Genomic DNA, 24,223 nt, shown 5'->3' with positions numbered 1-24,223 from the left:
ACACATCATCCAATTCATATGTCCTTGCTTCTTCTTCTTTGTACCTCACTTACTTGCTGAACCTATAGTCCTCCCATGCTCATACACCCTAACAGATTCTTTCTTCAGTGGTTTAACATATTCATAAATCTCAGCTTGCACAGCCCCTTCCATGGTCTGTGATGTCTCTAATGGATGGTAATGACACATCTTAGACTCTTGAAGCATCCCATAATTAACAAGAAAGTTGACATATTCTTCTTCAAACATATAGAAATCACAAAGAGAGAACTGAAACGATAAAAAAGAAAACTTTAGTCTACAACCCTAACTTTCAATAATCCCTAGAAATTTAAATCAAGAAAACTAACATTTGCGTACTTCCTCGGGCATTTGAAGAACCTTTTCATTTGGGTGCTCATTTGTTTTTGAGATCAGCTCGAGTATCCTCCCCGTGTCGTAGTACGGGCACCAGATTAGCGGCAGGCCACTTTCTCCTAGCTGTGGCTCTGTCTCTGATACTAGCTGCGGCAGGAGAATACGAGATGCACTAGGGGCCATGGGCAATGGAGGGAGTACCAACGAGGAGCCTAAGGGAGTCACAGCTTGGCACGGAAAGACGGCGGCGAGAAGGTGTTGGTGGCGAGGAAGACCGCTGCTCAGATGCGTGTGTGGCTGCGCTGGGTAGGGGATGAGATGAGCCGGCAGCTGTCTTCAATTTAGCCTTGGGCTGATTCAATCAACATGGGCCCACTGCAAAAACCAGAGTGGAGGTCACATGCATGGATTTAGATAGATGAGGGACCGTATGTGTCTGGTTTTACAGTTGAGGGATGAAAAACAAATTTCCCAAAAGAGTAAAATACACCAGAGGTCCATTAACTTTCGTTGGGGTGTCATCTAGGTCCATCAACTTTAAAACTGCATTTTTGGGTCCATTAACTTACGTTTTGTGTCATCTAGGTCCATCAACTTTGAAACTGCATTTTTGGTCCATGAACTTTTAAAATGGTTCACTATATGTCCACGCATGCATGCATGCACGTCGGCTTCGGCCTTCGGTCTTTGCGTCGGTGGAGCTAAAAACTGCAAAGCAGCGGTCCAGCCACTACCGTGCTGTGCGTGTGCGCTGCGTGGTTGGCGCTCTGTGTTCCTCAAAGGTGTCAGCTTTGGGGTGGAATGGCGTGTTTGTACGACGGCTAGACGTGGGTGCTGGCGCGTGCCTAACAGTGCTCGGCCCTAGGCTCGCGAGAGCTGGGCGCGATGTGTCTACAGGGTGTGTGGCCACGATCGTGGGTGACCGGTGGCGATGGTGATGCCGTAATGTGCCGGCAAGGCGTCCGCGTGCTGGTCCGTGCCCCTGGGTGGCCGTCGGTGGAGAGCCAGTGGTTGTGCATCGTTGTGCTGAGGCACCACAGCCTACGTGTGCATGCGTGTGATGGCGAGAAGGCAGTGACAAGCGTAGCTGTCGGCCATGGCTTCATGGGCGCGGCCCAAAGGACGGATAGGCCAAAACGGTGACCAAGGGTCGAAGGACAGGAGTTCGGGTTTGTGCAGGTGCATGACCACGATCCGAGCGGCGGCAAGGCAAAGGCCAGTTCGTCGCCGTGCTGTGCGTGTGCGCCGGAAGCGCGGCTTGGCACGCCGGGCAATGGCATGATGAGGGCGCGGGGGTAGGGGAAAGCTACGGCGTGGTGGATATGCGGTGCGCGTGTGCAAGGCTGCGGTCACCGCGTTAGTGTGCTAGAATGGTGGGTGGCCAAGAAAGGCTACGCCTTGGCCTCCATGTAGCCAGGTAAGGGCCAAGCCAAGGTGTGCAGGTGGTTCAGTGGCACAGGCGTGCCCGCGGCGCGCCGTGGTCAAGGTGGCCAAGCCGTGCTCGTGCGGTGCGCGTGTGTCGGCGTCGGGGGTGTGCGGTGACGTCGAGACGGTGGCGGTAGCAAGGCCACGACGTCCGCAGGTGCCCGCGACGGCGTCGCCTAGGTTAGGAACTGCCGAGTGCAGGGCTGTGCGTGTGCGCCGCGAGCGCTGAGCTGGGACGGGGTGCGGGCGAACGTGTGTCCGTGTGTGCGGTGTCCGTGACCGCATCACCGTGCATGACATGCGTGTGCAAGCGCGCTACTCGCGTTCGTGACGGCGCTCGGCCGTGCGGCGACCGTGGGTGGCTACTGGCGCGGTAGAGACGTCGTGCCGTGCATGATAGGCAAACAGAGCCGGCGTCAAAGGACGGGACAGGTAGGCTTTCGAGGAACGAATAAGGGCTGGGGCTTTGGAGGTCCAGTGCAGAGGCAGTGATGTCCCCGTGCAGGACGGGCTCGGTGCAAGCAGGGTCGGTGCAGAGGCGGTAATGTCCCCGTGCGTGGCCACGATGTCGTTGGCGCACGGTCGTCGCCTGGTCGCAACACTGCGAGGGCTCGAACGGAGTGGCGTCGCGACCTCGTGGTTCGGTCCCGAACGTAAATCGACGCTGTGACGTGCCTCAACACGCCGCGACGAAGCAGAGGTGGTTGGCGTGCTCTCATGCGGTGGGATTGGCGAGGACAGGGACGCCGGTGAACGCGACGTCGTGCCCTGCACAGCTTGCCGTGGTAGCGTGATGTTGTCAGAGCGGCGAGGCTAGGTGCAGGCGGAGCTCCGTGGCGACGTCGTGGTGCTGCTGCTTTGTCTTGGTGACGCCGTGGTTGGTGCCGTCGCAACCTCAGGGGGCAAGGCCATGGCGTTCTGGGACTGGGAACGGAGGCAGAGAAGAGATGGGAAGAAGTGGCGGCTGCTAGAGGGAGAGGGTGAGGGCGAGAGTCACGCTCGGCCTTTAAAGGCCGCGGCTAGGGTTCGCGAGGGGGTCTGGGAACTCTATGAACGACGGCGATCATCGGTGGTCGCGCTGCCGAACGCGTGGCCACCATCCGTGGCATGGGCAGGTGAGGAGGCTGGGAAGCTTCTGGAGAGGTGCAGAGGGGTTGCGGCGTTGGTCTAGGTGCGGGCGAGCGGGGTCCGCGTCGCGAGAGGTATCTGAGGGAAAGCGGTTTGGCCTCTTGCGGGCGCCGGCTGCCGCCGACGGAAGGCAGCGACGGCCTCCTTTGACCGGACGGAAAGGCGGAGCGAGGAAACGGAAAGAGGAACAGGGCGCGGTCGAAAGATAGAAGGGGACGGTGACGCGACGGAATGGAAACGGACGGAAAAGGCACCTGCGCCGTCACGTTCACCGGGTCAAGATCCTGTTCCACCCGGCAGACGAGCGACAGCGGCAAGTGCAGGCATGGCTCCACCGACGCAAAGACCGGAGGCCGAAGCCGACGTGCATGCATGCATGCGTGGATCTGCAGTGAACCATTTTAAAAGTTCATGGATCAAAAATGCAGTTTCAAAGTTGATGAACCTAGATGACACAAAATGAATGTTAATGGACCAAAAAATATAGTTTTAAAGTTGATGAATCCACCAACAAAAATTAATGGATCTCCGATGTATTTTACTCTTCCAAAAATGAAGGTACGGAAAGTGGACTTTTTCCTCGATCCGTTCAGCTGATTGAACCCGGCCCAAAACAACCAGAAGCCAAGCCTTGGAATTGGAAGCGTAGAGAAGCGAGACTCGTGGTGCGGAGTGGAGCTGGCAGCCGAAGAGACCCCGAGCCCGAGAGAGAGACCGAACTAGGTGTGGTGACCCAAATGGAGGCGGCCGCCACGTCGCCGTCGCCGGAGCAGCCGCTGCTCCGGCCCCCATCCCCGCAGCCCAATCCCCGCGCCGACGCCGGCTCCGGTAACCCCGCTTCGCCTTCTCCCTCCGCGGCGAGGCCGAGCCGCCTCGCGGCGCTCATCGGGCGCGCGGCGGGGCGGCGCGGGCCCTCGATGCTGGTGCGCGAGACGGCGGCGCTGCAGCTGCAGCGGAGGCGCGCGGACTGGGCGCACTCCCGCCCCGTCGTCGCGCTCGACATCGCCTGGAACGTCGCCTTCGCCGCCGCCGCCGCCGCCGTGCTCGCGTCCTCCGCCGAGGAGAGCCCCGTCAAGCCGCTCCGCCTGTGGCTCGTCGGGTACGCCGCCCAGTGCCTGGTGCACGTCGGGCTCGTCTGCGCCGACACCCGCCGCGGGACGCGGCGCGCCCGGGGCTCGACCTCCGACGTCGAGTCTGCCGGCGCAGGGACGGACAGCTCGGACACCGACAGCGAAGATGACGAAAGGGCGGAAGGGAGGAGCAGGTGGGGCACGATCTGAACCTCAGCCTCTTATGTTCTGTGATGTGCTGGGATTAGGATTAGGGTTTATGCAATGGACTCGAAACCATGCTTCCTTATGTGTCATGTGTGTGTATGTGTTGACTTTTTTTAACTGTTCTTCGTTATTTGGCTAACTCTCACAGCCGTACAAGTCGTTGCGAGACGATGAACACGATGATATCATTTCTGTGGTGGATCATTGGATTCTACTGGCTAGTGTCAGGTGGGGAGGTGCTCGAGTACGGCGCTCCAAGGCTGTATTGGTACGCTACGTTCATTTTGCTTGCATCTTGATTCTCCAATGACAACATGCAATTAGTTTGGTTGATTATACCAAGGTTTGAATGAAAATGTCATACTGGATGTTGATTAGAATACGCGAAGTGCAATATACTCCCTCCGTTCATTTATCTCCGTCGCTTGAGCGATTTCCTTTTTTTCCATTAGTCTCTGTCGTATTAGCTTCTTTTCCTGGTTTTCTCGGTAGCGTGGGCGTGCGACGCCTCGTTTCATCTGTGGAGTCATTACTACACTGCTCCTTCCATTAGCTCTTATACATATCCGACATTTCCTCTGTTTGCCCATCTACTAGCCCCCTGTGACCGCGACACCGCGCCATCGAGTCCCCAAGCCATCGCCGAGCCTCAGCGCCATAGTGGCCTCTTGAGCCATGGATGGCCAGGTTGGCCCAGTCGACGAGAAGATCGTTCTTGGTGTGAACTGGGTGCCGGATTCATGCGACGACGAAGAAGAGGATCAGCAGGAATCGCCCATGGTAGAGAAGCTTGTTTGTGGTGTGAACTGTTCGCTGGATTCATGCGATGATGAAGAAGAGGATGTCCAGGAGAAGCTTGTTCATGCAACAAAGAAGATGATCACCACTGCCGAAGGAGATGATCCTGACATCGTTCATGCTCTAATGCAACTTTCATCAACTGAGGTAACCAAGTTTCAATCAGACAAGGAAAGAGAAGATTGCGCTAGTAACATCGTTTGGAGCGTGGTTAGCGGCAGATTCATCGGTACATCAACCGACGCCAGCGCAATTAAAACAAAAGTCCAGATTTGTTGTCAATAGGGACTCCTTGATCGCGATATTGGTCACCGTGCCCGAGCCAAATACGATGGAGATAAATGAACAGAGGGAGTATATCTTATGAAAGGTCTAAAAGCCGTTAAATATGTATCTATGAGCTGCTTTGTTTCCATTTCAAATACTTTTCAGTCAATACATGCATCTATATTTTCCCATAATTATGATGTGAGCTGTTCTGCTTCTCATCCTAAGTTCCTAACTACCTGCTTGGCAATTCGTTCTGCAGGTTAACTATTGTTTTTCTGGCCTTTGATGTGTTTTTTGCTGTGTTTTGTGTTGCCGTGGCCTGTTTCATTGGGATTGCACTGTGTTGCTGCTTGCCTTGTGTCATTGCTATCCTGTATGCTCTGGCTGGCCAGGTAAGATCAATGAACTCTGATCTCAAGAAAAGAAGTTGTATCTGTACTGTTTCCATATGTTATCACAGAGTCCTTAGTTCCTTTCATATTAAATATGTAGCATTTCATATTAATTTTGTAGGAGGGTGCATCAGATGCAGATATTAGTGTTCTTCCGAGATATAGATATTCTGATCCAAGTGAGGATGGTGAGAAGGGGAGTGATGAAGGACTGATGATCCCTATCCTGAATAATAGTGGAATGTCAACAAGTGAGCGTATTCTCCTTCGTGAGGATGCTGTAAGAACTTTTGTTCCATGCTATATCTGTGTTCTTTCAATGTCTTTTGCACTATGTTATGATCTTTCTATGCTTATTAAGGCACATCTAAAAAATTTCCAAAAAGGAGCATGGTGTTTATGTTGGCATTTTGTAAGGCATCAGTGCGCTGTAAATTTTGCTTACCCTTTGTCCATATTGGCATGCCGGAACAAAATTTTCAACAATACGTTTTTTTGGCTAATTCTTCAGTTGACAAACAGATTGAACAATGCTTATGTTTTTCGACGTTTCTCTTGTACTTTGCTGACAGATCCTTTGTTCCTTCAGGAATGTTGTGTCTGTCTCTCATCATACGAAGATGGAGCTGAGTTATCTGCTCTCCCCTGCAACCATCACTTCCACTGGACTTGTATTACCAAATGGCTGCGCATGAATGCGACATGTCCACTCTGCAAGTATAACATTCTCAAAGGCAGTGACAGTGCATGACCAACTTATGCTGACATAACTTCCGCACACAGCCTGTGCTCATCATCTTCTTTCAAGTGACATTCTCAAAGCAATGCATTGTCTTCGTGATTCTGATCTGGTTGTATGCTGTTTTAACAGCTGTGTTTTTAAGTGACAGTGATGTGTGTTTTCCTGTTTAGGATGTGGTGATAACCTGTAAATGGATGAAACCTAACTTACAGTTGCGCTTGCTAATATTGCATGTAAATATCTTTGGAGGAGTTGTTTTCTGCGTATGATGGAATTGGAATTGGTGAAATACTTTGTGATTCTGATCTGGTTGTATGCTGTTTTAACAGCTGTGTTTTTTAAGTGACAGTGATGTGTGTTCTCTTGTTTAGGATGTGGTGGCAGCCTACGGATGAAACCTAACTTACAGTTGCCCTTGGCCCCTTGCTAATATCGCTTATAAATATCTTTAGAGTTGTTTTCTGCGTATGATGGAATTGGAATTGGTGAATACCTTGTGATAGGTTCACTGATCGCAAACTTATTTATGAGCAGCTGGACATTGTAATATTGAGAATGATGCAGCGCTTGCCCATCTAAAAACTCCTTCGCTTTGTTCTCTGCCCTAGATATAGGGACATTGCTGATGAATTCAGACAATATAAAATCATGATGCTGCTCATGTCCATCAGGCAGCACCCTGTACAAATAAATTTCCATTTCATATCGACGATGAGATTACTTCTGCTACAATATGGTTATTCTATTCTGGTTAACAACTGCAGGATCTCATGCAGTATCATTCACGGACAAAAAGAGAACTGTAACAAGGTTCGGATGGTACCACAACCTTTGATTTGATAAATATTTTAGAACTAATGAATTGAGAAGCTGACCTAGAATGTAGATAAATATAATCACATTCAAATCTAAAAAGAAATAGAAACAGGTGCTCGGAAACACCTGTTAACCAGTATGAACACACAACTTAAAAAAAAAGTATTTGTGAAAATAAACTTTTCTTTCCTCATGCCTTTGTCACTGATGTTAGTGATAAAAAATACACTAAAGGGCGTACCCAGTGCAAAGAGGGTCTGAGAAAGAGTGCTAGTGGCAAGGCTTACCCTCGCCTGTGCAATGCGAGGAGACCGCGACTCGAACCCGGGACCTTCCGGTCACATGTGGTAAGACTCTACCGCTTGCACCAGACCCGCCCTTCTGATAAAAAATACACTAAAACCTACTAATTCTTGCTTACACCCAACAGAGTACCTGCATCTAAGATGTCTATCCACAGTATCTCGCATATTCAGACTCTAGTGCATAATGAACCATTCTATATTGTCCTCAGATCAAGTAGTCGTCTCCATAAACCTTGAAAAATGCTTCATACACATGAGAATTCCTCTCTCTGATCAAAGTGCAAACATTGTGAGCATCCCGCCATCGTTTACACTTGAAGTACATATGAACAAGCAAAGTCTGTAATACAACATTCATTTCAGAACCTGTCTTGATTAGACGAGCATGTATCTGCCTTCCATAACGCAGAAGCCCTTGGAACCGGCACAGGTTTAGAAGACCCGCCAAAGTGTAATGGTCAGGCCTAACACATGACAGCTCCATCTGACGGTAAATGTTTATCGTGGCAACAGGCTGTCCATCCCCCACGTAACCTGAAAGCAATGTGTTCCATGATATCAAGTTCCGCTCATTCATCCTGAGAAACAGTAACTGAGAAACTTCAATACATCCACACTTTGCGTACATATCGATAAGCTCAGTTTCCAGTACTACATTCATCTGGTTTATGACCCTTAGTGCATGGCCATGAATTTGCCTTCCATATTCTCTGTACCTTCTATCACCACAGAGCCTCAGAAGGTTCGTGAAGGTATGTTGGTTAGACTTTATATTTGCAGACTCCATTTGTCTAAAAGTGTCAAGTGCTGAATCAACTAGCCCATTTTCAACGAACCCAGACAAGAGTGCATCCCATGAAACATAATTCCTCTCATCCATCCTGTCAAATACCAATCGAGCAAGATCCATGTAGCCGCATTTACCATACATGTCAACAAGTGCACTGCCCCGGATGACATCAGTATCTAACGCTCTTCTAATCAAATAGCTATGAAATGCACGACCACTGTCTATGTCAGCCAAGTGGGCACATGCTGCAACTCCGCTGCCAAGAGTGAAACGATCAATAGCGAAACCAGACTCCTGCATCTGAACGATCATTTCTAGCGCCTCTTCACAAAATCCAAGACGACCACAGCTTGAGATGATCGTATTCCAACTCACTTGATCCCTGCTGATCGTTGTGTCAAACACCCTCTTGCAACTCTCCATGCTGCCACATTTTCCATATATGTCAATGAGGCAGTTCCACACGGTGGCATTCCTTTCAAATCCGAGGACAACCGCCATCGTGTGCATCTGCTTCCCTCGGACCAGGCAGCCCAATGCACCGCATGCCTGAATTGCCATGACAAGAACAGAAACATTCGGAAGCAAGCCCGAACACTGCATCGTCGAGAATGCATCCCAGGCTTTGTCCCACTGAGAAGAACGGGCATAGCCGCCAATGATCACACTCCAAGAGACCACATTGGGCTGTCTTACATCACTGAACACCTTACTAGCATCATCTACCAAGCCAAGATCAATATACGCAGCAGCCAACGCAGTGCCGACGACCACATGCTGACACAACGAGCAGTTGATGACCAGGCCGTGCACGGCTCGGAGCATCCTGATGTCCCATAGGGCGGCGCAAGCTCTGAACACACTCGGGAGCACAGACCTGCTCACCGGGACCCCCTCCCTCCGCATACTGCGAAAGAGCTCGACGACCTCCGCATGTCGACCAGCGTGCGCCAGCGCCACGAAGGCCGCGCTCTCGCTCTTCCTGCCGCCCTCATGAGGATCACGTCCGCTTGCTCTCTGGCCGCCCATCCGAAGCCTTTCGTCCAACAGGTTACCTGCGCTCGAAATCTTCATGGTGCTCCTCTCAGGCATTCTGTCCAACAGGTTAGGTGGGTTCACTGGGCCGGGGTTCTGGGTGGTTCTTGTGATGGGCAGCGTGATGAGTTCTCGCTGCAAGGTAGACGCGGAGGCGGCGATGCACCGGAGAAGGTGGCGGCGCCGGTAACGGCGCCGGCGGCCAAGGTCCCATTCGAGGCGGGTGGGTTGATGGGAGGCGGGATTGGGATCGGCGCGAGGGGCAGGGAGCCCCGGAGGATAAGGGCGCACGAGACAAGTGGTCATATCCTGTCGCTGTTTGGCTAAGAGCAGCACGAAGCCAGCGAGTCCCGACTACAAGTAGCGTGCTCGCTCAGCTCCAAATTAGTATTTACTATATCAAATTAGTATCACTAAATATTATGAAATATATTTATTTGATGTCATAGTTGTTAGTATAGTTTTTTTTACAAAGTTTGTTAAACTTAAGATAATTTGATGTAGGCCATGTTTGGTGTTGCTCTGGTTTCGGCTCTAGCACCAGTGAAGAGCCAGAGCTGCACCGAATGGATGAGGGTATCGGTGTTTTGAGTTATCACCAACGAGTAAATTTCTCGTATTGCGCGTCTGGCTCGGAAGGTGTACTTAGAGGACACAAGATTTATACGGGTTTGGGCAGAATACCCCTACGTCCAGTTCGTCGCTGTTGCTCGTATTACCAACACTGAAAGTTTGCAGTAAGGGTTACAAACGGGCGAGAGAGGGACATGTCCCAAGTCTAGTGAAAGAAATGAACGGGTGCTGAGAGCTCGATTACTGCTCAGCCGAGTGCTCGTATCGTGTTCTAATCGGTTCGGGTGATTCGATCGGTCATCAGATGCCCATCATGGGATGCCCTGCTTTCCTTTTTATAGGCCAAGAAAAAGCGCGGGTTACAGCGGAGGAAGAGAGGAGAACTAGAGAGAGAAGAAGTCCTTCAGGATCGCCGGGTTCTTCTTCTCCTTCATGCGGGTTCCGCCGACCATGTAGATGTCAACAGGGACAGCTCCACGTCGTTGTCATGTCCGTCACTGATGGCATGTGCAGGTGTCGCCTGCCGGTCATGGCGTTTCATTACGTCACAGCGGACGTCGTGGTGAGCTGACGCGCCTGTCAGCGTTCGTACGGGGTTTAGGCGGAACAGCGTCGGTGCGTCCGACGTTGTTCCTGATGTAAATCCCTAGGTATGGCCCGTCATAGCCACGGGTTATATCAAGGCGTGCCGGTCTCTTCCTTGGCGTCAGAGTTTTGACCTAGACCTATACGCTTGTACCTGAAGTGGTTATCAGCGGTATAGGACCCGATCGGGCGAGACAGAGCCCGCACCCGAGGGGTCGGGAGAGGTAGAGCCTGCCCTAGAGCTCGGGCTAGGCGGAGCCCGTGGCCTCGGTGTCGGACGAGACGGAGCCCTCTCCCAAAGGCCGTGCAAGGCGGAGTTCGCCCCAGAGGTCGGGCGAGGCGGAGCCCGCGGCCTCTGTGTCGGGCGAGGTGGAGCCCTTTCCCAGAGGTCAGACGAGGCGGAGCCCGTGGCCTTGGTGTCGGGCGAGGCGGAGCCCTCTCCCAAAGGTCGGGCGAGGCGGAGCCCGCGGCCTCGGTGTCGCACGAGGCGGAGCTATCTCCTAGAGGTCGGGCAAGGCGGGGCCCGCGGCATCGGTGTCGGGCGAGGCGGAGTTTGCCCCCAGAGGTCAGGCGAGGCGGAGCCCACCCCTAGAGATCGGGCGAGCCGGGGCCCATGGCCTTGGGGTCGGGCGAGGCGGAGCCCACGACCTCGGTGTCGGGCGAGGCAGAGCCCGTCCTCGGTGGTCGGGCGAGGCGAATCGCATGGCCTTGGGGTCGGGCGAGGCGGAGCCCTCCCCTAGAGGTCGGGTGAGGTGGGGCCCACATACCTGAGGGTCGGTTGGAGCTGTAGTCGCGCTCTTGACTACTCAAAGATATTAATGTTGATGACCATTAGCCCCTCCTCTTCGGGTACCCTAGTATTGGTCCCCGACAGTAGCCCCCGAGCCTGCGAAGGAGTAGAATACTCCTTCGGAGGTTTCTCAGAACAAGAAGACTCTGAGGGCCTTGGCCTTCTTCTTGTCGCCCACCGCGTGGCCTAGGGCTGATGATTCCCCTTCATCGAGATCGGACCCATCGGGGGTATAGCCGTGAGATTTGGTGGGTCGAAAAAGATCTTTTCCTAGTTTCGACCCCTACCGGGGTCTGTTGTTCTGCCACCATACGTTCAGTCTCCATGCGAGTCCAACTTTCCTCGAGCCCTCGCCCATAGCAGGGGTCCGGTCGAGGATCGGCCCATCTTTACGATTGTCTTCCCTCAAGCGTTTTTTTCCGATAAAAATGGAGGGACCGAGACGTGCCATGATTTTCCTTTACGGACGAATCATGGTGCTCGGTGAGCTGTTATGGGTTAGTCCGAGTGGGGCCCCGGCATAACGTTCGTGGGGATCTGACTTCGGTCATCTTGGTGACCGACTCTAGATTCTCAGCGGTTGATCTATATAGTTCTTGGGTTCATTCGACTGCCCCCGAGGGCTCTGTGCCTTTCTTTGAGAAAAACCATGGATCGTATTCGGCTGAGACTCGAACGTGGGCCGAGATGCGATGGCCGTGACAGATGGGTCACAGCCGGGCGCAACTGCAGTGGCACCTGAGGCATCGGCGCACCCTGTGCCATCGGTGGCCCAAGTGACGGCGCCTGGCGCGGGCCGGACGGAGGGGGATGCGGCTAAGGGGTCCCCGGGAGTCGTGGTGCTAGGAGAGGAGTGGTGTCCGCACCGCTGACCCCTTCCATCGCCACAGGGGGCATCCCGGTGGGGACGTCACTGCGAGAGGGGTCAGCGGCGCTTGGAGCCAACGGAGAGTCATCCCTGGCCCTAACGTCGGTGGGCAGTGGCTCGCCTGCGCGGGGCGAGCCCCTACTCCGGTGGACAAATCCGTAGGATCCGGCATTGACGCTTTTCACCCTTGACGCTGCCACCGAGAGCATAGAGCGGGAGATCCTCAACATAGGGATCGCATCCGTGCTCGAGGCCCTGAACCACTCCATGGGCGCATTGCGTGATGTCGTCGTTCCCTCTGGTCGGGTATTGTTTGGTCTTGCTTTTTGCCCTTATCCTTCTTTATATGTTTTCTATATCCTAACCATCGTCTTCCTGCAGTCCCACATAGCTCACAACCGGGGGAAATCTCAGTTCCTTCGTCAGCAGAAGGTGGCCTAGGACCGCCTCAATAGCTCAGCTTGTCTCTGCCCAGCAAAGGGTGGTCGAACTGACTCCCCTCACCGAGGAGGTGGACAATCTTTTGTCTGGGTGGCCGAGGCCCGTCGAGATGCTGACGAGGCCGAGAAGGCGTTCGAGGCCCTATCGGTGAGGTCATGGAAGGACGACAAGGAAGCCGCCAGGGTCAGGAAGGAGCGGAATGAGTTGCTCTAAAAGGACGTCGAGACCCGCCAGTAGATCCTTGACCTTCTGGCCAAGGTTGAGAAGGAAAGGGAACTAAAGCTGGGGACCGAGGAGAAGCTCGCGACCCTGGAGAAGAGGGCGAGCCTGGAGGCCGCGGCGGTCACTCGGCCACGCAAGGAGCGGGGTGAACTGCTCCAAACCGCAGAAAGGCTCCGCTCAGAACATGGCATGACTCACGAGGAGCGCGACCAGGCTTTCCAAGGGCGTGATCAGGCCTGCCAAGAGAGCGGCGACGCGCAGCAGAAGGTTGGCTCACTCTAGGCCAAGCTCGAAAGCAGGACAAGCCAGAAGCTAGAGGCCAAGAGCGTTTCTGCCAGGATGGTTGTGGACCTCGCCGAGGTGAGGAGGAATCTTTAGGCAGAGAGTGACGAGCTCGGTATCCTGACCACCGGCCTCGAAGTGGTCTACGACGACCTTCAGGTGGTGCGGTCGGAGGGGACCAGCTCGCTCATGGCTCGTGCCGTTGAGATCACGGCTCGGGTGCAACAGCTCGAGAGGAGTGTCCTTTGCGCCAGGGTCAATTAGTCCTTCGCGATTGCTCATTATCATTATGGGGATAGCATCTATCTGGAGGCAATGAGCCATGGCTACGCGCCGGGCTATGAAGTCCACGAGCTAGAGGAGATGGAGGCGGTGGTGGCTCCCCTTTCGGAGGACCTAGCGCACAAGATAGAAGACATAGTTCTCCCCTGGAGGGACTAGTTAGTTAGATAGGTCGGGCGGTCGTTCTTGTAACAAGTGGACAAGTTCTGACCCTTCTGTATCATTTAAACAAACTTGTCATTTCGTTTGATCAAATCTGTTCTTTTGTTTTGGTGCGAACAGATTTGTTTTTTCTCTCTTTTTATGTGTGAAAAGAGATTAATGTGTTCCGACCCTTTTGTTTGTTAAGATCATAGAGTTCGAGGTGTAGGAGGGAAACTCTGATCATGCTGGTAAGCAAGAGTGCCGTAGCCGCTGGGGCGTAGGTTTCTTGCAGTCCGATCAGCCTTACTCAGTCATTCGTTTCGGTAGACCTTGCCACTAGGTTTTTTAACGTGAGGAAGGGGTTAGGCATAGTGACTATTTTAGAAAGGGTGTATATGTACCCTTATCAGCCCCCGAGTGAGACCTGACCCCTTACCGTTGCTGGGGTCGGGTGTTACTAAAGATCGAGGAGAGGATAGCGAAACTAGTAGCAGAAAGCGTCTCTTATTTTCGTACATACCCCCTCCATAGGATCTGAGCCATCGTTCTGCAACTACGTGTTCGGTCTCCTTGCGAGTCCAACTTTCCTCGAGCCCCGCACATAGCGTGGGCTAGTCGAGGGTTGGCTCATCTTTGTGATCTTTACCCCATCTACGGTTTCCGCAATCGGAGGGGTTGAGCTGACATCACTTGCCTCGATAGCTCGAGTGACGCGCTCGGTGAGCTCGCTTACGGGCATGTTCGAGTGGAATCCGTGTCCATCGTTCATGATGGGGTCGGTACAGCCCTCATGTGGCATTCCACTGCTCCTTAACCCGCCTCCTGGTAGATGCTCGTGTCACTTCAGAGAATGACTCAGGTGGCCCGCTGGCCTCCCCTCGATGGAGATTCTGTGGGATCGGCTGAAGGTTAGGATCGAACGAGAAGGTTGAGATGATCCTGTCCACTTCTAAGCAGGTTGGGCAAAGGCCACTAGGGCTCATCTGTGTTTTCTCCACTGGCTCTATTCGATGCAAGGTGGCCTCAAGCTCTTCATGGGTCGGCCTTCGAACCCCGGTCAGTTGGATTCCTGAGTTAGGGTCGGGCGGCTCGAGCCCCCGAGCCCTGTTGGGCTCAGTAGGGGTTGGGCAAATTTCATGCGTCACCCCGTCTGTGGTTTCCGCAACCAGAGGGGCTAAGCTAACGACACTTACCTCGATGGTGTGGCAGAACCGCCTAATTCAATGCCTCACAAGAGTGTTTGTCTTCTATTAGACACTAAGCACTCAAGGGAGAACACTAGATTACTCGGTTCCGTCGGGCACACCCCAGGGGAGAACCCAAAAATCCACATTTTTGCCATCAGGATCACAAATGAGAGAATAAAGCTTACATCATTTGTAACAATTTCTTACATCACTTTTAATACAACATCGGAGTATAATATCTATTAATATAACAGCGGAATAAAATCATATTATCAGAGTTAGAAATAATTGAATTGAACAGCGGAATAGAAACATGTGAACAGAGTTACAGTGGAAATAAACATCTGTTAATGACATGATGAAGTATTAATATATAGACTATGGCAATAGATTATGAAACTTTCATTTATAAAAGTATTTGGTGAGAGTTATAAATAACAACTACGATCGCAACGTAAAGGAATCCTCGTTGAGCCCACCAGGAGGAATCCACACACAAGAGTCAGCTTTAGCATCCACCTGTCACCTGCAACAGGGGGAATAAAACCCTGAGTACTCAATTATACTCAGCAAGACTTACTCGACAGGAGAAAAGAAAAGACTCCAAGGATATGCAAGGCTATCTGGCTTGTGGGTTGTATTTGCAGGAAGCATTACTAAGCGTGCGTCCTTATTATTAATAGCTGCATTGGTTCATTAACTAACCATTCTATGTAAGCACCTGTGCTACTTTCAAGCAGGTGGTAAGCAATCAGATTTCCTTTGTCCATCTTCCATCCTTCATCTTTCAGTTCTTACTATGATGCTAAACCGCAGACAAGCCGTACCGGATCTCCCGGCGATTCGCGAATCAATGCCCCCAGCTAGGTACCCCGAAAACACACGCCCCGCTTGTACCTCAGGCATAAGCAGGACCAACCCATCACTCTCCTATCCCGGGTGTCTAGGTCATCGTCCAAACTGGGACTCCAAGCCCCCGCCCCTGAGTCCCAGACTCAGTGTGGTGCAAGGACCTCCTCCACCAAAAACAAACCCTAACAGTCAGTCCAGAAAGAGCTGGATCCACGACAAGAGAGCAACAAGTCTTCTAAGCACCCATACACAAGTATGTGCTCAGGATAATAAGTCTATGACCTGCCTAGAGTCTTATGCAACGAACGGTCCTTAATCGACCAGACAGGGAACAACGGTGTACCCAAGCTATGACCCGCCTCCACGGTGACACAACTTCTTACACCCACCAATACCCAAACCATATCCCTGCCCGGTCACCATTTTTCCTTTCCACCATTTATATTTTCCAAGTGATAGTAATATATTTCCTATCTCTCGCGAGTGACAGGCAATCACTCGACTTCTACCGGAGTCCTATAGCAAAGCATTCTACACGATCCTGTCATACTAGTAAGACTCATAGGAATAAAGATATATATGCAAGTGGGTTTCATCCAACTCCTTAAAACTTAATGCACAATTATAATTTAAACTGCAGAAAGTAGGGGTTGTGCACCGGGGCTTGCCTGGGTAAGATATATTAAAAGTTAGTGTCTGCATCTTTAGATCATCCACCAGCAACTGAATAGCAAGTCCATTGCATTATCTCCTAAAGAGAATACCATTACACCATCTTCGGATTTCCAATCACCCTTCGATCGATCCGTTGATCCATCATCGTACCTATATGATATGCATGCGATGCAATGCAAAGATGTAATTAACCATGAAGGGACCGTGATGCCTAAGAGGGGGGGGGGTGAATTAGGCAACTTAAAAATTCTAACTCTAAACTATGACCTCTTCTTCTAACCTTAGCAAAACATATGCAAAAGATAAACTATCTAAATGTGCAACTACGGTTTTGCTAGTGTGTTGCTATCTCTACTGCAAACATAATAAAGTAATCAATATGAATGTGGAAGCTAAAGAGCAAGGTAGAGATATGCAAACTCCTGTCGACGACTCCGATATTTTTACCGAGGTGTCGAGAAGCGTGCAAGCTTCCTCCTAGTCCTCGTTGGAGCCCCTCACAAGGAATCCCTCGCAAGGGCCAAGCTCCCGGTCGGGTAACTCCATGGATAGCCTCGGGCCTTCCCCACGCACAAGTAGGTCTCTGACGTGCCTTCCGGCAAGCCTCTCCCGAATGCTCCCTGCCGTTTTCACTATCAAGCTTCCGGCCAAAACGCCACGGGCCTTGTTCCCTCCGGTACACGGTGGCGGCCACACCACAAACACGGTTGGTGTGATCTCTCAAGACTTTAAGCCCCTTCGATGTACAACAATGGTGCTCGCAAGCACTGGGTGGTAAGAGGTATGCAAACCTCACTAAACACTAGGCCTAAACCTAGAGCAAGCGCATAAGCGGTGGTCTAATCAACCTAAGCACTTCGCAAAGCACCTACGCTAATCACCTAATGAAACACTAAGCACTATGCAAGTGGAGATCACTAAAATGGTGTATCAACACCCTTGGTATGTTTCCTCAGCTCCACCCCTCTCAAATGGCCAGTTGGGGTTGTATTTATAAGCCCCACTGAGAAAGTAGCCGTTGGGGTCAAATTCCCATGAAACTGCTACTGACCAGACGCTGAATCATCCTGACCAGATGCGCCTGGTCGTCCCGACCGTTGAGCCGGCAATGTACTGATTGGACGCTGGCCAACGTCCGGTCGCCTACCACCGGACGCATCCGGTCGCAGATTTGCCACTCTGGAACCTCTCTGTACTCGATCGGAAGCTGCTTCCCTGCGTCCGGTCAGTTACCGCTAGCGTCCGGTCCAATGTCCGGTCGCCTATCTACCGAGCCACTCGCCCAGCATCTGGTCACAACGTCCGATTGCTTGTCCAGCGTCCGGTCTTGCATCCGGTCACCACAGTGAGCGCATTTCTTCCCGATCTTGCATACGGCTTGGTTCCAATCTTCATGCTTGGACTTTGCTTGATCTCTTGGGTCTTCTCTTATGCTCCTAAGGTCTTGCTTGAGGTGTTGATCATTGGATCATCACATCGCCTTCATCCAAGTTACGTCTTGCACCCTATTGAGCTACAAAATAAACACTTGCAAATTCATTAATCCAATTTGGTTGTGTTGGTCATCAAACACTAAAATCCAAAGTAAATGGGCCAAGGGTCCATTTTCCTTACAAACCAACTGCAATCATGACTCGTAAAATATGATTTACGCCTCTCAAGTTAACGGGCTAGTTCTAATGCTGGTCTATGTATCCATGTTGTCGAATAAGACGTTATTTCCCAAAAACTATTTTAGTTATATAAACCAACGGTGTTTCTTTATCCCATTCTATCGATTTAATCATTACTCGGAATAGGGCATCATTATCTACCTAGCAAACTAATTATTATTGAGCTACAAAAATTACAGTGAGTAGATAATAATATTAGTGGTTTACTGTCAAATTTTTAGAGTCAACACTATTACCGATTTATCCCGGAAATTCCTACAAGTTCATCTTTTAACAATATTAAGCATTTTAAAATACCTATATAGCTCCCAAAAATATTGCCAAACTTTGTGAACAAAATATCCTAACAGATAGAGCATAATTTTAGGAGACAAACAAAACTGATTTCACTATTTTTGGACACTTACACAATTTTTATCTCGCTTTTACAAGTTAGCTAGAAACATATATTAGCAAAACATTTAGAAAATAGAGAGCCGGCGGCCACGCCCTAACAGTCCAGCAGCCGAGAGCACGCAGGCCCAGGCGGGGCGTGGCCCCGGCGTGGGGACACGGCCCAACACAGGGACAGGCGCGAGCGGCCCAGCGAGAGTGGTAACCGGCTAGCCCAGCGAGGCAACGGCGGCCTGACGTGGGCGAACGGCCTAGGCGCACGGTGCAAGGCCGTAGCCCGGCAAAGGTGGCCTCAGGCCAGCCCAGCATGGTGGTGCTCCGCACATTGCGAAATGGCCCTCGTCTTACTCGAAACTAAAGCGGCAGTCCAGCAGGTACTATTCATTCGAGTCACGTATTTTGCACTAAGAACCTGTATAAACTTTCGGTTTGGATTCATACCCTTCGACCTTCTCTTCTTCATTCACCAAAGCAGGGCACCGGCAGGGGGGCTCCGGCCGGCAACCACTTCCGGTCGGGAAGACACGGCGGCGGTGGAACGGCGCGGGGAAGGCGCTCCAAGCGTGGAAAGGGGTGGCTCGTCAGCGAGGCTAGCCGCGCGGTGTTACGGCACGACGACGACGACGACAAAGGCCTGGGAGGAGCAGCGCGCCTCGGCGTGGGTAGGGCGAGGCGCTGCGACTACGAAGCTCGACCGACGGCGAGTGTGAGTTGAAGGTGGGGCGGTCCAGCGTGGGAGTGAGTCGTGGGCGCGCTCACGCTAGCACGGGGAGGACCGACACCGGCGGACGGCGGTGCAGTAGGCAACGGACGGTTCGCGTCCGATCAAGCGCCGTGGCATGGACGCGGCAACGCGCGTGGCCACAGCAGGAAACGGTGGGGTGCCATGGGGCAACGCGGGCCTAGACGCGCGCGGCTGAGCAACGGCAGCACGCGACTTGCGGCGGCTTGGGATGCGCGGCAACGGCGTCTCGACGAAGAAGTAAGCAGAGATAGGGGGGAAGAGGTGAGTCAGAGCTGTGGCAGGGGTCCAACGCAGGCCATGGGGACTCGCACACGGGGAGAACCGGCAGCGGTGCACCAGTGAAGAGGAAGGCATGGTCGGGCAGGTGCTTCGGTCACTGCGGGTTGCTCGGCACGGCGGAACCCGCCAGTGAGGGCGCTGCGGGGCACGGTACTGGTGAGGCCAGATGAAAAACAGGAGCAGGGCTGCGGCTTCTACATGGCCGAGGAGCAGTAGAACTGGGAAAAAAGGGCGCGGCGACTATCGAATCCACCATGGCTCAGCGCGCACCCAGACCGGGACAGACCAGGGCGAGCACGGTGGCTCCTGTGCGGCCAAGGAGAAGGGGCGCGCTTGCGAGGAAGGGACTGCATCGGTGAGGCGCGCAAGCAGTAGAGCGTGGAGGGAAAGCCGAGCAGTCGCATGAGATGGAAGCGAAGGAGCAGAGAGGCGCTGGCTTTTGTGAACACGAGGAGCAGAGGGGAACAGAGCAGAGCGCTAAAAGCAGCAACTACGGCCAACACTCATTAAGGCACTCGTACAAAAAGGATAGGGCAGCGCGAGACAAGACTGAAGCCGCAGAGGCAAGGCAAGGAAACAACGCGCGTGGCACAACAAGCAAGCAGCCAACGCAGCTAGGCCGACAGGCCCATGGGCACGAGGTCGTGAGGAAACAAACATCTAGTACGGAAGTAATAATCAGTAGACATACGAGCGGAGAAAAGAAAGAGCGAGCATGCGGACGGTCAACTCATACAGCCTTGCAGACAGATATGGACATGCTACAACTATACTAGCGCCACCGTAGGAGTACGTTTGTCGTAACGTATATATATTTATATATCGTTTTATTTAATTATGGATTTTATTCTATTTATAAAAGTTGATTTTCATCCTTAATCTAACAGAACCAACCGGCCGCTAGAATCGTCGTTCGACATTCCTAGATATTTCTATGCACTAAGTAATTTGACTCGGCCATTGATTTGAGTCCATGAAACTAAATCACATAGGATTCACTCATCATGTCGAGTATGTTTTAAATCAAAATCCGAGACAAATCATTTTAAAAAATTTCTTAGGCCTAAATCGCGGTGCTAAGTACGCTCGTAACACCAGAGGTGTTACAATCAACCCTCCTTAAAAAGAATCTCGTCCTGAGATTCGAAGCAAGAACCAACAGAGGGAAACACGATTACATTACGTAGATCAGAGATTACATGAAAGGTTACAGGACTTCGAATACTAAACCACACGGGGATCTAAGGATACAAGGTTACAAGCAACTAATACAACCAAGACTTACTCCAGAAGTCGAGATAGACGAGGACAATGGAGAAACAACAAGAAGATGATTATCCAAATCATGGCGTAGCACCAACAGATCTAGAAACAGTCGACTGAGAAGTAAAACATCATGAATCCTAAGGCCAACTAACCAAGGGAACTTGAACTTCTTCGACGAACCGCATCCTTTCTTCTTCTTAGATCACACCATCACCTCAGACAGACGAACTTCGTAGCTCTGTTGTGAAAGCGAGAGGAATAGGGATGAAGAAGAAGAGCAAGGACCAAGGGTATCTTATATAGGCGAATGGAGGTGGGAAGCAACACACCGGAGGCGGATGTGGTGGGGATGGGATACACAGGCAGTGCATGCTGTGGAGATAAGATCGAAAACATGGTGCGCTTCCTATGCGAGCGGCGGAGGGGGAAATAAAGGAGAGGAGAGGGGGTCCGCTCGATGAGGCAGGCATGCAGGTGGTCATGTCACCAAAAGAAGAAGGAAAAGAGAGGGAAGGGGGGGTCTGGTATGAGGGACGAGGCATGAGAGTTGAGAGCCGTTCGGATGTTGAAAAAGGAGAAGCGCTCAGTGCACAAAGACAGCGGGCACTGCACGATGCCGCAGCCACGCGAAAATAGGATGCTACAGATCCTGACACAGGTGGCGTTTGCAGGGCACATAGCGAAATGACCCATCATGCGTAGCATGGTCAACTAAGCACAGGGCTTGGGACAAGACGTCCACTCTGACTTTTGCAATTACTCCCGACTATCCATTGCTAACCTTCCTTTACTACTCTTCTTTTGCTTTCCTTCCTTGACCACATTCGTCCTTCATGTAGACTAAGACCATGTCATACTTTCTTCCTCCAAAACCATCTCCTCTTGCTGACTTTGAGAGAACGCTTCTGCATCAACCCATTGTGGATTTTCCGTTTGAACACCCAAATATTTTCAAGGAGAAAATTTTTAAAACAAAGCGGTACGGCGGTGTAACTTGGTAAAGGTACTTGGTCAACACCCTCGATACCAGCGCATGCCGAGCAGCGTCACCATGTGACAGCTGTTCCATAGGGAGCCCTCGGTGTCATCGTGGCACCATAAGCTATTAACCAGGCAACTACTACCAACTTACACGCCATGAAGGCAGTGGGGTCGTAGACCACAGAATAAGGGGAGTATTGCAAGGGGAAAATTTAAATAACAAATGTTCCCTTTACAACCAGGGATAAGGAATTCAAATCCAACGACAGATTTGATTTAAAGATATTCAAGTGTTCTGCTGGGACATCCACAATTCGATACAGTGTCCTATATTATCCAATCACGGCTGATCTGCTGGCATCCGAATGTCAACTTCTCTTGTAACCTGCTAAATATCTCCCTTGACAACTTTAAGCACGGCTAGCGAAACTAAAGTAGATGAACGCAATAAACACAGCGAAATAAACAAAATGCATATTCCAACGGCCTTATATGGGTACAACATACAGGCATTCAGGCTCACATTCACGACACAACATTCACCTATGGTCGGACAATCTCAACAACTACGGATGACAACAATGGCAAGAGTACCATACGGGGGACAACAACGAAAAACACTACTACTATAGGTACAGCAGCCCAAGGCAACTAATCTACATCTTCTTGTGGCAATGGCTGAGCGAGAGGAATCAAGGGTTCTTCTTCTGACACTTCCAAGGGTGGAGGTGCTGGCGGTGCTGCAACACCAGTTCTTCTTCTTCCTGGCGAGTGGATAGGGATCCCTTCCAAGATCAGGGCATCCTACCTTTCAGCAGCCAACGTCCTCCGTTCGGCCCTGGTGACAAGATAGGCCACCCACAGCTGATGGACATGCTAATCTTCAGCCTCCTTCAGGGCTTCTGACATGGCAGTCTCCTGGCTCTCAGCAGCTGCAGCACTAGCATGCGCTTCGGCGAGCTACACCTGGAGCAGTCCAGTTAAAGATCTCGGCTTCCTCAACGCGCTGAAGGCACACCCTCAGCTCCAAGGCTTAACGGTCATACTGCTCATCCAAAGCGAGCAGGTATGTGGTCAAGTGCACCACGGTGGGACTGTCCTCTTGCACATCTCGTCCTTGCAAAGCCTCCATGCGGGCCCTCCATGCTCACCGATTCTTGTCCAAAGGAGGAAAGAACCGCATGGGAGTACGAGCAATGGGCTCCTCATAGATCTGGTAGAGGTACCGCAAGGCTTTGCGGGCCACAACCTGGTAGGTGTCGACGAAGCAAAACTCAGTTGCGGTCACACTCCAGGCTTCAGTGATGTCGGGGAACTCTTCACTCTTCCCGATGTAGATGGTAACCTCACACCGCTCGGTGCCATGCTCCTCATACTCACGGCCCTCATACTCGGGGTGATCATTGACTCTGAGCTTATGCAGGGTGGCATGTAGGATTCTAGGAAAACCCTCAACGTTCAGGCAGTAGGTACTAACCCAGGCTCCTGCCATCTCTGGTGGTGGTTGCAAGGAAGGCTGAGCGAAAAGCTGGCTCAAGGAAAAGCTAAGCGAGCTAAAGTGCACCGAGTGGTGATACCAATGGCTAAGTCAGGCTCTGCTTATAAAGGCGGAGCGTTCAGTGGTCCTAGCGTGGTTCACCAGGGTTCCCACGTGAGATCACTATGACGAATTGACCAAATTCCACGAGTTTGAGGCGAGCGACGTGCGATGCCATTTTTCACTAGTATGACTGTAGGGCAAGGGTCTAACAAGAGCGTAGAAAAGGGATACAAAGAGACATGGGTCACGACCGGCATGAACCACGAGTGAACGTGAAACACGAAGCCACAGTGCAGACCTAACTCTCGGACAGGAACGAATCAGACGTGCACAAAACGACACGTGTGACACCTAAGGATGGCGTACCTAGAAGCAATACGGATGCTACAATGTACAACCTGATATGCATGAATGCACGTCCTATACGTCTTTTCACTGTTGCCAACATATAGGGCAACCGTTTTCAGATTTTTGGCACATCGTTCTCTCCCTGTAACAAGTCGATACTATTGAACTATGCTCGAGTCAGGTACCTGCAGAAACTTGATTTAAGTCTACATAAGTCAGCAGAGTGCCATCTATCCTAGATACATAACCATAGTAATAGGGCTACTTATATAACTTCGCATAAAGATGCCCTAACTTTTTGAAAAGAGTTTGTTGTCAAATTTTAGTTTAGAAAAGGTTTTCGAAGCTTTATTTGCTCATTTGCGCTCTGATACCACCTATGGCAGAACCGCCTAATTCAATGCCTCACAGGAGTGCTTGTCTTCCATTAGATACTAAGCACTCAAGGGAGAACACTAGATTACTCGGTTCTGTCGGGCACACCCTAGGGGAGAACCCAAAAATCCACATTTTTGCCATCAGGATCACAAATGAGAGAATAAAGCTTACATCATTCGTAACCATTTCTTACATCACTTTTAATACAACATCGAAGTATAATATCTATTAATATAATAGCGGAATGAAATCATATTATCAGAGTTAGAAATAATTGAATTGAACAGCAGAATAGAAACATGTGAACAGAGTTACAGCGGAAATAAACATCTGTTAATGACATGATGAAGTATTGATATATAGACTATGGCAACAGATTATGAA

The 24,223-nt window shown here is 51.2% G+C and overlaps 2 protein-coding genes across 2 annotated transcripts; one reads left to right on the top strand and one right to left on the bottom strand.

Moving 5' to 3' along the window:
• The first annotated feature begins 3,552 nt into the window (after positions 1-3,552).
• Positions 3,553-6,691, top strand: LOC136474716 (E3 ubiquitin protein ligase RIE1-like). The gene is made up of 5 exons (XM_066472277.1): positions 3,553-4,174; positions 4,336-4,455; positions 5,515-5,647; positions 5,769-5,927; positions 6,237-6,691. Exons 1-5 carry the CDS (start codon positions 3,648-3,650, stop codon positions 6,396-6,398), a joined length of 1,101 nt encoding a protein of 366 aa, XP_066328374.1. The 5' UTR covers positions 3,553-3,647; the 3' UTR covers positions 6,399-6,691.
• A 712-nt stretch (positions 6,692-7,403) lies between these two features.
• On the bottom strand, positions 7,404-9,641 carry LOC136474715 (putative pentatricopeptide repeat-containing protein At1g69350, mitochondrial). The gene has a single exon (XM_066472276.1). It carries the CDS (start codon positions 9,639-9,641, stop codon positions 7,716-7,718), a length of 1,926 nt encoding a protein of 641 aa, XP_066328373.1. The 3' UTR covers positions 7,404-7,715.
• Between the last annotated feature and the right edge of the window lie 14,582 nt (positions 9,642-24,223).

The sequence above is a fragment of the Miscanthus floridulus genome, chromosome 8 (genome assembly GCF_019320115.1).
Source record: "Miscanthus floridulus cultivar M001 chromosome 8, ASM1932011v1, whole genome shotgun sequence".
NCBI classification, from domain to species: domain Eukaryota; kingdom Viridiplantae; phylum Streptophyta; class Magnoliopsida; order Poales; family Poaceae; genus Miscanthus; species Miscanthus floridulus.
This window is presented reverse-complemented; position numbering and strand designations above follow the sequence as displayed.